General features: G+C 39.6%; 1 protein-coding gene across 3 annotated transcripts in view; it reads left to right on the forward strand.

Annotated features, from left to right (window-relative positions):
- Positions 1-16,310, forward strand: part of ARMC9 (armadillo repeat containing 9) — a 64,428-nt gene that overhangs the window by 41,105 nt on the left and 7,013 nt on the right. For 2 of the 3 annotated variants that reach the window (XM_027647328.1, XM_027647330.1), the window contains 4 exons: positions 3,845-3,949; positions 5,093-5,208; positions 9,000-9,124; positions 12,546-12,672. In XM_027647328.1, the coding sequence (XP_027503129.1) occupies positions 3,845-3,949; positions 5,093-5,208; positions 9,000-9,124; positions 12,546-12,672 (473 nt within the window). The remainder of the gene's footprint in view (positions 1-3,844; positions 3,950-5,092; positions 5,209-8,999; positions 9,125-12,545; positions 12,673-16,310) is intronic. The other variant, XM_027647329.1, reaches the window with a different exon arrangement.

Consider the following 16,310-nt stretch of genomic DNA (forward strand, 5'->3'; position numbering starts at 1 on the left):
TAGCTGGTGAATACAGTGAACTAATCACCCTTGTGACTCTACCTAAATTTAGAGCTATGTGGAAATTCTAAGTTTAGAACTAGAAGGAAGTTTTGTTTAACAATCAGCTCTCCCCCTTTTGTTCTAAGGGGGTACAGTTAACTTTTTTTTAAATAGAATTAGATTACTGTAATTGTTTCACCTCCTGCAGTCCTGAAGTCACTTTTTGATAATCTTTCCACTCCTCCCACCAAAATCAGTGCTTGCCCTGCAAGATTGGCTTCCTGGGGACTAATCACTAGAACTTCCCTTTGTTTGAAATGCTGCTTAACACCCTTTAACTGATATTCCAAGGCTTTGAGTGTCTTAGATGTATCCTGAGAATCCAAGGTGGCTGCACTATTGCTTGAACTGCAGTATACTTCTTTGAAGGATACTGTCTTTTGGTGGGAAAACACATAGATAATGAACTCCTTCCTGAAAGGTGTGGCATTGAATTGCATGATAATGTTGAACACTTTCATCACTTTACCTGCTCTTGGGAGTGAAAGGATGAATTCTGTTCAGTCATACCCTCTAGATGAGTTGCTGCTGCTCACAATCCCAGCCAAGGCTCTAGGTCAAATAATTTTGAAATGCGTTTTTGCCACTGAACTACCATGTGATTAAAACAGGCTTCTGGCACTTCTTATTATTTGACTCAAAAAATGACAGTAGTCTTTTGAAACAGAGAAGTGTCCAATTCCAGTTTTTCATTACCTTTGCCAGTATATTAAAAAGAAAAAGTCTTGTTAAACGAAGTGTAAAACTTTTTCTAGTGTAACATTAATTGCAACACATTTTAAGTCCTTATTGCTCCTGGGAACTATAATTCAGTTCTGCTGCAAGGACGCCTGGTTTCTTAGTCCCTCAGTTTAGAAAATATACTTTACAAACAACATGGCAGCAAAATGTTGTTACTTTGTTAAATAAACAAAGATTTGTTGACTCACTACTTCAGTGCTTGGAGGCCTTTTGTGTTTTGGAATTGCAGTGAGTTATTGTTCTCTGATGGCGTTCCTGATAACATCTGATATGGTGATCTGGCAACAGAAAGTTTTGGAAAACTTTATCACCAGTCTTGCCTTTACTTGACTTTTAAACTACTGCAGACTGAATGCATTGGTTGCTCAGTAAGGATACTTACACCTTTAGAACTTAAGAAACAACAAACAGACATTCTTAGGAGACTTAGTTTGCAGGTTTTGCCCCAGCTTTTATTGTTTCCAAGAACATGTGAAAGTTCCCCTTGCTATTAGAATTACCTTTCATGGATTTTTTTGCTTTTATCTGTGTTTAATTTAGCACTGATGAATTCTCTCCTGGCTTTGAGCAAATCTTGTGGTAATGACTACTTCCTCCTAGACACTGTGGCCAAGATGCAGTTGAGCCTGTTAGAGGAAAATTCTGAGATTTCTAAGAGTATCACACACTCAGAAATTTAAGATTCTGTACTTTGTGATACTGGAGCATATAAGCCAAATAAAAAATATAAATGTGTATACTCTTATTAGAAATAAATTGGCTTTTGAGTTTGTCTGGTGAGCTTTAAGTTCACTAGCTCAGGATACACTGACTCCTGGAGCACATACCCAACTTTGAGACGTTGCCATCTGCCGTGTGTTGAGACCCACAGTCGGTGTGTGTTTTCTGGTGCTTAATACTCTCTTGACTGGTCTGTTAAATACTAACTTAATTTATCTTCAGTATTTGATCTTTACATTTTCTTTTTATTTGACTTGGACCATCGTAAAAAGCTGCTTGTAAAAGTGAATATGTGATACTGCAGCTCTAATTCAAAAGTTTAGTTACAAGCTGGAGCTGTGTTAGATAACTGTACAGTGATGATTTATCAGACACCCTCTGATCCACCGTCACTCAGCACCTGGCAATAAAATCAGTAAACTGCAGTGTGAAAATACACTTCAGCTAGAGAGCACATCAAAAGAGAGAGAGCTTAATCCCAGGACTTCAAGCCATTACATTACAGGGCTTTGCTGCCAACATCTACTGCAGCCTGTGAGCAGTGCTGAACAGGGCACCAATTGTGTTATTTCAGTAGTGGAATGATGGCACGTTGGGCAAAGTTCTTGTTTTGTACAAGGAGACAGAGCAGGGACACTTTCAGGCTCAGTTACCTGTTATTTTAAATAACATCAGGGAGCAAAATTGGCTGCATTAACAAACCATGTAAAAGAAAATTCCATCAGACCTATTTATAGAGCTCATCTGTGCAATTTCCCCCTTCCCCCCCTCCCAGTACAATATATTACGGACTTTGGAGTGTGAGTTTTTGTTGGGTTTTTTTTTTGCTTTGCTTGATAGAGATGATTGTTGCCTAGTCTGCAAGTGTTTATCTTTCTCCCATTATCTGGGTTATTTTTCACACATACCCAGATTTTCAGGTGATTAAGAGCTGATGGTAATTTATCTTGCCTTGGAGAGAAAGGCAGATTGAACATCTTCCTGAGGTCCTATACAGCCTTATCTTCTATGGCTGAGCATCTAGAGAATACATCTTTAGGAGGATAAAGAGGATTAACAATCTGGTAAATTACAGAAAAACTAAGATACAGAAGAATTAAGTTTTTTAATAAATCCATACATGAACAAATACATTATGGAAAAATTTTACTCTAAACCTTGGAACACTGTATATTTTTGGCAGTATTTCTGTAAGTACTACAGTTCTTCACATGCGGGCATCTAATGTCTCTAAAGTTTAACTACAGCATCAGAAACACCTGCACAAGGCTGTGGGATGTGACTTGGGACCTGTAGGAGGCTTGTGCTCTTTCAGAGCTGCAGTGGAAGACCAGACAGGATATTTCAAAGCAGGACTGGATGGTGCCTTGGGCTACTGAATTGAGCCCTTTGTGTCTGTACTTTTTACCTCTGCTTGACATCTGTGAATGAGAAGGTGATGAGCAATGAGAATAGCTAAATCAAAAATTATGGGGTTTAAGCCATTTGATACAAAGTTCAATTAACTTGAAAAAAAAGGCAAGCCTGCAGAGCTCTGGGGAAGCCAACACCTACTTGTTCCAAGCAATGGTAGTCTTGTTGTTTTGCACCAGACAAAGACTGGAATCAGTTATCAGCCATTTCCATTCTAGGAAATACATCCTCTGTACACACTTCTAATATTTTTCATGGGTTTTTTGTAGAGCACTGTCCAGGCATCCATGTTATTGGCTAATCTTTGTGGCAGAGGGTATTTCTTACTTTGACTATGTAAAGCTAAGTCTAAATCTCACTAAATTGAAACTGCTTTTCATTTTCTTTGTACTCTGGGGCTCATTAAAGTCCATTGGCTGTTGTTTTTAAAGGAGTTTATGACAGGCTCTCTACATTACTATTACAATATATCTTATTAGAATGATTTCTGTACTTTTTCTCATTTACTTTTTCTGACAATCATTAACATTTACTGTCACAACCTGTTTCAAAAGCAAAGCACATTTTCTTCATGTGGAGTGGGTCTTATTTAAGGTATCTTGTGCAGGACAGAAAAGAATTCTTTTTAGCAGCAAAGCACTGCCTTGTTCTTGTATTACTAGTTTTGGTTTGCTGGAGGAGTCCCTCAGACTTTAAAATTTCCTGGCTCTGTAGGAGCTGCAGATCTTCCATGAAAGGTTAATCACCCATAGTTATTTTAGAAATAGGTACTGGAGAGTGAATTCTTCGTAGTTTTTACTTGAAGTTGATTACATTTGGGTTTTGTGTATGATATTTATATCCTAAAGTACTGATTCCAAGATATTTGTACCAGCCCCGTATTATCAGCTTTAAAGCTTCCTTGCAAACCTGCATGTTGCTGTTGCAGGAGGACCATGACATCATGGAGGCTGATCTGGACAAAAATGAGGTTTTGCAGCCTCAGCTGGGAGAGCTTGCAGGGGAGAAGCTGCTAACAACGGAGTACTTGGGAGTAAGTACCACTCATTAGACTATTGAAATAAATTAATTTGCTGGATTAAGTGTTTAATTTCAGTAGTTTCACCGCTTTCTTCAATTTGTTGCTTGAAGAGCCAGGTGCTACCCGCATAGCAATATGAATCTTTCACAGTCTCTGCAGGAGCTGCTGTTCAGGAGAAGTAGAACAAGTCTGGGAAATGAGCTACCCTTTCACAGGGCGTGGTCAGGCTATGGCTTAATAATAAGCTACAGGCAGCTTTAGGGTTCTAGTGCTACATCAGTGACACTCTGGGTACACAAAGCAAAGTACTGAGCAGGTTAATACTGGAACATTCTGCTGGTGTGAAATTATTTTGAAAAAAAAAAAAGTTGAAAAGTTAACTGCTCCTGCAGGCGTTATGCTGGATCAAGTATTGTCTGTCTTACTTCAAGCGGCAAAAAGCTATTAAGAAAAAAAGCATAAAGTTTGTATGAATGCCATTTAGTGTGCTGTGACTAATCTGAGATATTCAGAGGGCTGAGCACTTCTCCTATGAAAGCAAGATGAGGGAGTTGGGATTGTTCAGCCTGTAGAAGAGGAGGCTCCAGGGAGACCTTATTGTAGGGTTTTAGTCCTTAAAAAAGGCCTACAAGAAAGCTGGAGAGGGACTTTTTCACAAGGACATATAGTGACAGGACAAAGGGGAATGGCTTTAAACTGAGAGTAGATTTAGATTAGATATAAGGAAGAAATTCTTTACTGTGAGAGTGGTGAGGCACTGGCACAGGTTGCCCAGAGAAGCTGTGGATGTCCCATCCCTGAATGTGTTTGAGGCCAGGTTGGATGAGGCTTTGAGCAACTGGTCTAGTGAAAGATGTCCCTGCCCATGGCAGGCGAGTTGGAAATAGGTGATCTTTAAGGACCTTTCCTATCCAAACCATTCTATAATAAATGCAACTCTATGCCTTCGAGATCCCAGAGTCCAATGCTGCTGATGGAAACATGACCTGAGATAAAATGTCATGGAAGAGCCTACAGTGATTCCAGGCAGTTTTATCTAGTGACACCAGAATGTGATATAGTTTCTGATGCAGTGTTTCTATAGAATGTTCTCTGTGGCTCCAATTACTTGTCTTTCCACTGATTTATTTTTTTTCTTCATTTTCTGTGTATCAGATAATGACTCATACTCCAAAAACTAAGAAGAAGCTATTTTCTGGTGTCCATCAGAGTATAGATGAGCCTCTCCAGAGACCTGTGACACCAGGTTATCGCAGAACTGCCTATCTAATGTAAGTCCAAACAAATGAGACCAAGTTGAGTTTTTTAAACTCCTTTAAAAAGCAAAACAACAACAAAGAAAAAAACCACAACAGTACCTAATAAATAAGCCTTCCCTACCTAAAAGTGCATTGCCATTGTCATTCCTTAAAGATAATTTCAAAAAAAGGAGTGGAATATTGTAGACAGAGGAAGATCCATCGGCTGAGGTCACATACTTGAAATAGTTGAGTGCCTTAATTTCTGAGATGATACCTGTCCTGCTCACTGTCCTGACCATGGAAGTAAAATACCAATGAGATTTCAAATTTAAATGATTTTTTTACTTTCAGTTCCATTCAGTCTTGTATTTGGTCAAATCTAGGTAGCTACAATACAGGCAGCTGTTATTGCGAGGATTTCATGTTTTCATTTCTGTGGATCCTTAATCTGAGAGACTACATGTCTAACAAAGGATGAATAACAGGTACTCAAAAGTCACAGTATCGATATAGCCAAGTGTGTTAAAGTGAACAGGTAACCTGAAACAGAACAGTGCAGTGGAGTTAGATGTGGTTCTTAGAAGAACCCATCAGTGCTGATGATTGTCCCATGTCATCCCCCCTGCCACTGTTTGCTTTCACGTTCATATTTTCTTAAGATACATTTCCTCCTCTTTTCAGTGTGGAAGATGGATACAGAGGACAGTGAGGACTGATTCAGGCTGTAGTTACACAGGTGTAGTTGAATCTGACTGAAGTCTGTTGTTGTTTCGGACAAGGAGCGGTCGCAACTTTATCTTGCCCATGTTTATTCCCTCCTACTGTCTCGTGCTGGCATTAGCATTCCTACAAACAGATGATCTGACTAGGAGCCCTCCTGAGCCATCCAAATATGTCTTTTTGGCAGGTGTACTGTTTGTATGGGATTAAACATATTAGGTTACCAGGGCCTTAGAACAGACAAGTGTAACGTACCAGATCTGGGTGTGGAAAAATGACGAGATGACATTTATTTTTTTAAAAAGCCAGATGAAGGAAACATACACTTCCGAAGCAGGAAAAAAAAAACCTTTGGCTATCCCAGGGCAGAATTTGTCTTGCAGTCTTAATTTTTATTCTGAGTACTAACCTAGATAAAATGGCATCTACTTGAACATGGCATCTACTTCATCTGCCTGGTATAGCCTGAGTGTGAATTTGGTGTTCTTACTTTGTGTCCTTTCTCACTGTGGTCAACCTTCTGCACTATCATAGTGTCCACAGCTTTTGCAAGACCTCTCCCTACGTGTTAAATCTGTGTGTTTGTATGTCAGCAGAAAACAGCAACTAATTAATATAAGCTCATATTAGTAACATAGTGATTATCTAATCTTTTTCCTGCAGTCCTCCAAAAATGCTGCAGGCCTTAAAAATCTAGCCTAGCTAAAATATGACTAAACATATGTTGCCACTTTACTGTGGGGTCAGTGTTACAGAGTTCAAGGTCCCACTTTCCCTGTGCAGTATTTATCCCATGGTGGACTAGGAGACCTGGACTGATTCTGTGGAACTGGCTGTTAGGGCAGCCTTACAGCCTATTTAGAAAGTATTTTTTCAGGAAAAAAAATCTTGGTTACCACTGAAATGTCTAAGCATTACATTCCTGCTTTGTAAGCAGAGAGAAAACCAAGCTTGTGAGAATGAATTGACTTTCTTATGGGAAGTCAGAAAACCGGTGGCAGACCTGTTGGGAGTGGCTTTTTATTTCATGGTGCCATGTAGTGCACTGCAATTTACGCATCAGAAATAACCTCTGGAAGTGATCTCGTGCCTCTCTTTACCACCACCTACCCGGGCAGTGTGTTTGTTTAAGCGTCCCGGGATACTGGAGTGACGCACATTTTGGCGGAACTTGAATCTCCTCAGCTGAACAGTTGTGCAGCTTGTGCCTCTGCAAGACAGCTTCAGGTCACTGCTGGAGATGAATTAAAAACACATTTCTGCCATACTGGTTCTGGTAGCTTTGGGTCTAAGAGAAGTGTTAGTTTGAAGGCGTGAAGCAGCCTTTACAGGTTGCCCCACTGTGTAAAGTAGGAAGGAAAAATGTAAACAGCAGAAATCTAACGAGGTGAAAATATCTGAAAATTCATTTCCCTCCTACTCTGGCCAAATGGTAGAAAAAATAGGAGTGTTTGATGCTCACACGTTTTAAGTAGGAAACAAGTGATACCACCCTGAATGAGAAGCTTGTCCTTTCTATCCAGCTAATTTGTGCACAAGAAAACTGCAGTGAATAGATGAAGACATTCTTGAACTACATTTTACAGCAGAAAAGGACAAGCTTTGATGGCTTTTATGCTGTTCTAATTTTAGTACTAATTCATTGACTAAAATGAGGAAATGCTTGCTTAGGAATTATTGCAAGAGGAAGACAGTAAAATCTTATCTGCCTTGATTTGAAAGCAATATCTGAACTGGATGTATTTAAGTGGCTTGTATCAGATGAAAAGTTATGAAAAATGTTAAACACTTTTGCCTCATATACAACTTATCTACCTGATACAATCCAGGACAGTTGATCTGAATTATCGGAAATTTTTGATTCATCAGAATAGTTAAATTTCGTTAAAAATTTATGTAAATGCTTCCATTCAGAATTGAAGTGAATATAACTTGTTTGAATTTCTTCATGTAACACTCCACGTAATATATTCCGTTTAAAAACATCATGAAAGAGGAAGCAGTTGGAGATATTATAACGTATCTCTTTGAGTTGTTGGTTCAAACCTCCAAAAGGAGGAGGAGGGGTGGAGATTTCTAGTGCTGAATAGAAGTATTCACACTGAAAATTAATGCAGAATAGCCACTGCACATGTAGCAGCTATTCCATGCTAATTTTTCTATGACTTCCCAGTGCAGACAAGGCTGTAGTTACTTCAGATGAATTGTCATGGGATCCCTGTATGGACAAGCTCTTGCTGTATGGAGCTGAGGGAGTCAGGAAATACTGGAAAACTGCCTTCTTTCTTTTTTTTTTCATTTTTCCCTCCTCTTTAAAGACTCGCTGGCTGAGATCACTCAAGGGGGATTGAACTACTTAATATTCTGCTAGCTGTTCCTTAGAAACTAATTGAGCTGTGAAATCATTAACTGCCTCCTTGGACTGCATCCTTTTCACTAGAGATATAGTTTAGTTACCTTAACCTGATATTGGACAGGGAGCTTTCTGTGTCTGCCAACTTCTTTTCACACATTTTTTCACACCCCTCTTGCTTTTGCTGTGTTTTATTGCTTACTATTAAGCAGTTGTGTTCCTGTTCTGTCCTTCAGCTGCTTCAGTTTCTCACTGATCCACCTCTCTTGTGTGAAATCAAGAGTTCTACTTCTCACCTACTTTGTTTTAAGTCTGTGTTGCATACTGCTCTTTAAAGTGAGATCCTTGTAATATTCAGGAGTGAATCTTAAATCCTTGAAAAAGCTAATTTTTGAAGACCTCTCAGGCCCATTTCTACAGTCTTTTTCTTTAAGTGTCATGCTGGTATTTTAGATCTTCAGACTGCAGGGAGTTATGGTTTCCTTTCCAGTTACAGTTTCCTTTCCTCGGCTCTTTTATTGCAGTAGGAATTGCAGTAGGAAAAAATGTTAATTTCAAATACATCTGATGTCAGCTGGTTTAGGGGAGCTACAGTCAAGCAGTTAGGTCTTTAGCACTGGTTTGCAATATGAAATACAAAATAATTTCAATATCTACTATGTCATTACAGGCAATTAGAAGAAATTAGAATTTACTCTCATGCAACTGTACTGTAAGCGTTCACCCTGCACTCTCCTTTCTCCTCCAGGCCAGAAAACGATTCCAGTTCTTGTCACGATGGGGATGAGAAGCTGCAATCTCCTCCGAGTGGTCATTCTCCCATTTGTGGTGGGAGCCAGTCCAGTATTTCTGACCTCTGCATTTCCCCTTCATGTAAGGATAGTCTGTGAATGCTGTTGTTAATTGCTGATGCCTTTCTTGACTGGGGCAGCTGTTGGGGCCCTGGCTTGTGTATTGTAGATTAAGATTTTTTTGTTGTAGTGTGGAGATGTCCCTTTGTTTATAGACCCTGGGTCAGTCTGCAGGACCTTGGTGCACACAGTAGACTTTGGCTGGAGCTGAGTGAATGGCTGCAGAAGGTAATCTGTGGTCAGCAGACACCAATGGTTTCACTCGCCTGGCTCCATCTTGTTTCCTGTGGAAGTGCCAATGATCAAACCAAGGGCTTCTGATGCATGAAGGATACTGTATTTCACTCTGCAATGTCCTCCGCCGAAGGAAAGAGCTGCAGCCCAAAGACAGTGCACTTCCCAACAGGCAAAGCCCCTTGCTTGATCAAATATACCCTTGTTTGGATCTAAATGAATCACTGTCTGCTGGCACCTGCAGGCTCTCTTGGCTGGACCTCTGTGTTAAGGTTGAAGGCAGCTGCAGTTCTCTGCTTCGATTTGCAACTGCATTCAGACCATCCAAGGTTGTGGAGGATGGGCAGCCTGATGCTGTGTAGTTGCATTGTGGGTGATGCTGCTAAAGATTCTGCCCTTGCAGCTTCAGCTGAAATGAATGCAAACTCAGCTGGGCCTGAGAGCTCAGAAACATGTGGTGGAATTTAAAAGGGTATAGACTTCTGAAATATTTGATTTCTGAATTTCTGATATACACAAGATCATGGAACTTTGAATGTGGGAGTTTCTGCCTTCTTGCAGAGATTCATTAACATTTTCCAGTTATGGATTTAAGGTAAAATGTTCAGCAATCTTAGATAAAGGATCTTGCAGCATATCCGGGACAGAATTAATAGGTTGAAACAAAGCGTGCCTTTACTTTGCTGAAAAATATGCTTTGAAGCAGTAAAGGAAGAGCATACTTTTTACTTTCTCTTCTATTTTTTTAAATTTCCTAAAGGAAATGAAAGGGATTCTGAGAAAAGTAACCGAGGCCTTGCAGACAGGAATTTGCTTGCATAATGCCTTAGAACTGATAAATACAACATGCTGAATGGAAGCTGTATGATAGAAGCAGGTGAAGCTTCTGTCCAAGATGGGCACTTGAGTTCTTGCTATTGTGCAGGAATGAGAGTTTCCGTCCTCAGCTTGCTGTGCACAGTAACACCTTGAGTACAACTGAGCTCATCCCAGGGCTGCAACTCAGATCAGCAAAGATTGTAAATTAGTCAAAAGCATACTGACTTGACAGTTTTCCTATAGAGAAGAAAATAAGAATGGGTTTTTACGTGGTCATGCTTTGTAAAGGAAGTTAAGCCAAGAAGATATTGAAAGTGTTCGTATTTGCTGTTTTAAAGTGTAATTGGATGAAATTCCTAAGGCGTTATGCAGCCATTCAGAGGTCAACATGCCTTCTGAACCACATCTTGATAATATCTTGCCAGTGAAATGCATTCACTCATCTCTGTCACTTTTTCTGTGCTGCTGTTGCTGTCTGATAGTTTCCTTGTATAGATTTGTGAGGAGTTTTAAACAGAGAGCCTCAGTAAGTCAGCAATATAAATGGTGTTAATTTTTGATGAATATTGATTCAAAACCTTCATGCTGAAGAAGTGCCTGCCCACTTTAATGCTTCATATTGCCAGAACTTTGCTTGCAACCTATGTCTAAAAGTTTATCTGTTTTCAGTGAAAATTAAGTGCAGATGGCTACTAATAAGACTACTGGATTATACTCTTTTCTTGTAGGAAAATCTTGGAGGTCATAATATAGAGCATATTGGAAGTTTACATGCATTATAAATGCGAAAAGACAAACAATTCTTCTGTGGCAGAGGCAATTCTATACATTTCTCTACATATTCTTACAGGCTATAAAATAACACTGAGACTACTTGAAGGATTGCCTGAGTTTGGTTCCGGGTTTTTGCAAGTAGCCAGTGACATATGTGCTTGTCGTTCTTATCTTTTGGGACTTAGAAATGAGGAGTAGGAGAAGAGAAGTGAAAAAAGAGACTGCACTGCTGGACCCCTTGTTTGTTATGTCAGTGACAGGACTTTCATTCTACATAATGATAATTGAACTGGGTCTTTGGATAGCTCCTGTTTTCCAGAAGGCAGTGGGGTTTCTAATATTTAAATCAGAAAGGCTGTAATTTAAGACAATGGAAAATAAACCCTTTCTCTTCTAGTGCCTTCTAAGATACAGCAGGGAACAGTACATGACAGAAAGGTGTAAAAATAATTGTACTACTTCTAGAGGCCCTCATCATTCCCTGCCGAACATCTTTGCTGTTCAGTAGATATGCAATTTGTTGAGTTCTGATCTTGGTCTGATGGTCGTTCTGCAGTACCAGAAAGCTGCTCACTTCAGAATATGTGTTTGCCAGGATCACATGAATGCCTTGGGACTCAGTTTCATGCAGGCAAGTCATGAAATGAATAGTAAGAGATCAAGAGTGAAAAAACAGAATAAAAACTTCATGTGAACAATTAGCATCATCAAGCTCATATCTATCTCAAGGAGGCTAAATTTAGCCTCAGGAAATGTTGATCCTCTTTTGTTTTCTAAAAATAAGAACAGTTCTTAATGTCCTCCATGCCTGGAAATATTCAGCTGTTCTTGGGTTGGTCTGACTTTGTCTGGGTCCATCCTCCCTTTTTGTCACTTTGGTAAATCAATAATTCTGGCACTTTTCCTTTCTTGTCTCCTGTGAGCAGAAAACTTGTGGACTAAAGATGAACCCTGGTCATCTTACTGAGCTTATTATGCTGAATGTCAGACAGAACATGTACTGGGCAGAGAAATGCTTGTCTGACAGTGACTTGATCTGCATTCATATCAGCATGTGAGAGCAAATCAGGACGGCAGCCTGTCCTGAACACAGCAGGAATGAAGCTAGGCATTTTCCCTAAACTTTTATTGAACTTGCACATCTTGATAGCCTTGTGTGTCTCAGCAAACTGACTGTACTTCACTTCCCCATTAGTGTAAGAAAGCAAGTCTGACAGAAGTGTAAAATACTGGGTTTTGTCTGCAGTGGCTGCCTGTTACTGTGGATCTGTACAGAGAAGTGCAAGTTGAGTGTTTGAGTTGCTGTGGTTGAGTTGCTGTGGTTTTAATTAGGTAGTGGACATTAGCTGATATATGTGAAGTGATGGTCTGCATCCTCCTATCCCATTGCTACTGCAAAGTGTAGCCAGTTTATTTTCCAACCGCAGAGGGCTGGAAGTATCACAGTTGCAGTTGTTTTGCTCAGGTGATGAGTTGTAGTGCACTGCCACACTAATTCAGTAGCCTGCTAATACCTCAAGGACTTCTTCATACAGCAGGAACTGCGACTTGATTGTATTTCTAGTAAAACTGTAAAGAGAAAACTGCTCCCTGAACTGTGTTTCTTTTTTAAATAGCAGTTGAAATGAAGTCATCTGAAGTATTCTCACCAGGCCAAAGAATGGTCCGAAGCATCCCAGCTGATGACAATATCTTGTCTTCCGAAGACTTCACCGAGGACAACATCAGTGGGCAATTGTATAGGTATGATTTATCCAGAGGATATCTAGAAGTATAAGAGGAGTCTGATGGGTTTTACCAGCTCATTCCATGCTGCTGTAAAGACAATCTGTGAAGTCATTTGATGTATGATGTAGTCTGGCCTGAGACAGCGGTGGTGGTGCTTGCCAAACAAAATACCCTTAGCTGTGCCAGAGGCAGCTGTTCAATTTCGAAGCATCTGGTTCAGAATGGGAGAAATCTCAGGCAAGACATTATTAATGAACTTCACATGCGTGCTCAACGCAGTCTTCTGCAAATAAAACTTCCTGATTGCTTCCTTAGATGACTCGACTCTAGCCCATGAAAAATCATTTATTAAAGAAATAGGTAGGACTGTGGGAACAGGGCAGGAATTAACTTGCCGAAGGAAGAAAAATGAAGCATTTAAAGTGGGTTCAGGGTGTTTAAACACTCTGAGTTGCTAGCACTGCTGATCAGAGTCTCTGATTTATCCTCTAGATGGATATAGCAAAGGAGGCAATATTATGAGATCACCCAGCAATGGGATTCAACTCTTCCTTGAAATTATTCCTGTTAAATGAAAGGTCTTGCTCTCCTTATCCTGCTGGTACCTTGAGCCCTCTGTGAAGCCTTTGTCATGTGTACAACTGTGATGTTATATATTGGATGAGAACTAGGAATTCATTAGCAATTGGACCAAGGTTTACCAAAGTTTTCAGAGCCTGCATGTGTCCTTCAGACATTAACAGCTTTTTCCTATAGCGAATTTGATTGGGCCAAGTTTTAAACAGTAAGTGTAGAGAAATTTTAAAAGCAAGTACATTCCAGGACTAAATCACAGAACGGGTGGAGATGTGTTAAAGGAAAGGTTTTACTAGCTCTTTATGGACCTGATTTTTCAGAGGTCTTGATGATTTGTGTCAGTTAAAGCTCTAGCACTTCTGAAAACCGGACTCTCTGCCTATAACTTTCTTTCCTTCACGTCTACGGATGCCTGTGTGTGGTTTTGGGGTTTTTTAGGAGGTTGATGTGATTTTGATTGTTTGGCTGGGAGGTTTTTTCCCAGTTGAGATGTTTCCATGCTGAGATCTGAGAAATTACATATTGTCAACAAATTATCACTGGTTTCAGCTGAAGTACTTAGTAGTCATAACTCTGTCCCATCATTACTGGTTTTATTTCTGTTGTCTGTTGTAACAGTAGCTGAGCACATAATAGAAAGAGACCGTGAAAAGCTTATGGCCAAATTGCTTCCTCTGTGATGGAGAGAGATATTATTTTTCAGGCTTTGGCTTGCAAAAAACAAGTCAAATTGGCAGCATCTTGCCCCCCACTTTAGTGAGATTATTTGCTTCTCTACAGTCATAACCTGTTATTAAAAAGGCATGTCCCCGGTGATCTTTAATTTTTCTTAATGAAAACATGTCTAAATCTCAGTCATGGATGGACTTGATAGAACTGAAAGCACAGGTGCAGTATCCTGCAGAGGAAGATAATATCTTTTCACCTAGTACTTCCTTAGAATTCGTACAGTAAATTGTATTTCCAAATGCAGCCTCGAGTTACGGATATGGGAATGTAGCCATTCACACAGTCCAAGCGAACACAGGGTTTTCTATGTCAAGGGTCTTTTGTTAATATGTTGGTGTTGCAATAGCTAGACCTGCCTTTTCATTCTTTCACTCCTGTTCTTTAATTTGTTTGCATAACAAACAGAACTAATAAATCACTGCTTTGCTCATGGTTTTGTCCACTGTAAGAAATGTCTCCTTCCTAGAGGCAAATACCTATGAGGTAAATACCAAGACCTTCCTAAGGAGGTATTTATGAGAAAAGGAGGGCTGAGTTGGAGTGGGGAAACAGTAACTGCTCTTTCCCCTCTTACTTACCAGTATAAATTGGGAATTTACCTGCACAGAGATAAATGAAATTCAACAAAATCAGTCTGAGAGAAGAATGAGACCCTGGCAGTGACATTTCTGTTGCAGTTGTTTTATTTCCACAGGAACAAATGATTATTCCAGCTGATGCATGTCAGACTGGCAGCTGCCCCGGCATTGCTATTCCCTCCCTGTTGCATTTTGATTGTGTAAGAATATAGCACTATTGTGCTTTTTAGCCAGTCAAGAGTAAATTTCTAGTGGACTTGAGTTTACAGTTGTGACTGATTGAAAAAGCACTTTTTTAAATTGTGACTGGGTCTGGTATTATCATAATAAAGAACTTAAACTCTGCAGGGCCTTCTTAGATCTGTATTAGCTTTGCTTTTCTGATGATCTGGTAAAATTGGTCAAAAGTCCAAGTGTATTCTTGGAGAAAATGGTCTAATTCACCTTTGTGTGTTCCTGTCTCATCTCCTAATTGTTGAATTAGGAAAAAAACCCCTCATTTGTGGCTCAAAAACTGCTTTGAGGCTGTTGAATCTCCCTTTTTTATCTACCTAAGAATATCATAGCACACATAAGATTATCATGAAGAGCACAAGTGAATTGAAAAACCAATTCACTTGAATTAGCTCACTTTACCGAAGTGAGTAAAATGACAAAAAAGCAATAATAATGAGACTGTTTTATGGAGAGAAAGATATTTAAATATTTCTGTGGTCCACGCCTTGGAGTTCTATGTAGACAATTTTACTTTTTTGAGTTTGTTTTGCTAGTATGTTTCTGCTGCCATCTGCCACCTCTTCCTTTGAAGTGAGACAAGTGTTAACACTTGTAATACTCGTAGGTAGAGGGCTGCAGAGATGGTTCTTAGCAGAGCAGTTGTTATCGTATACAAATGCAAAATACAGGCAGTAATGCTATTTAAAATACAAAAGGAACACTTGCTCAAATCTCCCTGCAAGGTGAAGCAGGGTTGTGGAAGGGCTAATCAGCACTGACTCAGCAGCATTCCCAGGGGAGGAGGAGAGATTAAATATCTTGAAAATCCTCCTAATCACCCTTTCTGATTGTCACAAAGGGTTCTTTTGGTGGAGTCAGTAACACGGAGACATTCCATTTTAATCACTGCTCTTTGGATGGCACCTTTTTGGATCTCGTTTGACTCTTTGATTTCCTTTTTTAACTATGATGAGCTTTTTCATGTAACTATTAGTTCAGTTCAACTTTTTCTCCTTTTAAGAGAAAATCGAATCACTACTGCAAACATTAATATAGATTCAGAATTATTTTAGGGCCTTGCTATTTCCTGGTAGCCTCTATTTTTGTACCTGGGAAAGAATACATTCTGGGAGCAAGGAAGAACAGTGTATCCTCACACAGTTATTGACTAAATTTTGAAGAATTATATTCTTGCAGCACATGCAGACTGTGAAATAGCAGCAGATGTTTTATGTTCTCAGTGTGAACAAGGAACCTGTGTGCTTAGGGAATTTATTTTATAGATGCCATCACAGCTTTTTGCTCTTTTGACAAAGCCTTCAGGGAGTTCTACAGATCTTATCTCAGCCAGGAGCCAGGGAGGCTGCCTGTGTCTACCAAGACTGTGACCTATACCTGGCAGAAATTATGGTGTCTGTGCCCTAAAAGGATGTGTTCCTGTGCTGTAGCATATCTGTGTATTTTTTTCCACCTCAGAATGAGTCACTGAATGTGATAAATACAATGGAAAACAGGCTAAAGATCAATTACTGATTTGCAGGGAGCTTAACTGAA

This window comes from Corapipo altera, unplaced genomic scaffold (assembly GCF_003945725.1).
Source record: "Corapipo altera isolate COAL_440 unplaced genomic scaffold, ASM394572v1 113, whole genome shotgun sequence".
Lineage (NCBI taxonomy): Eukaryota > Metazoa > Chordata > Aves > Passeriformes > Pipridae > Corapipo > Corapipo altera.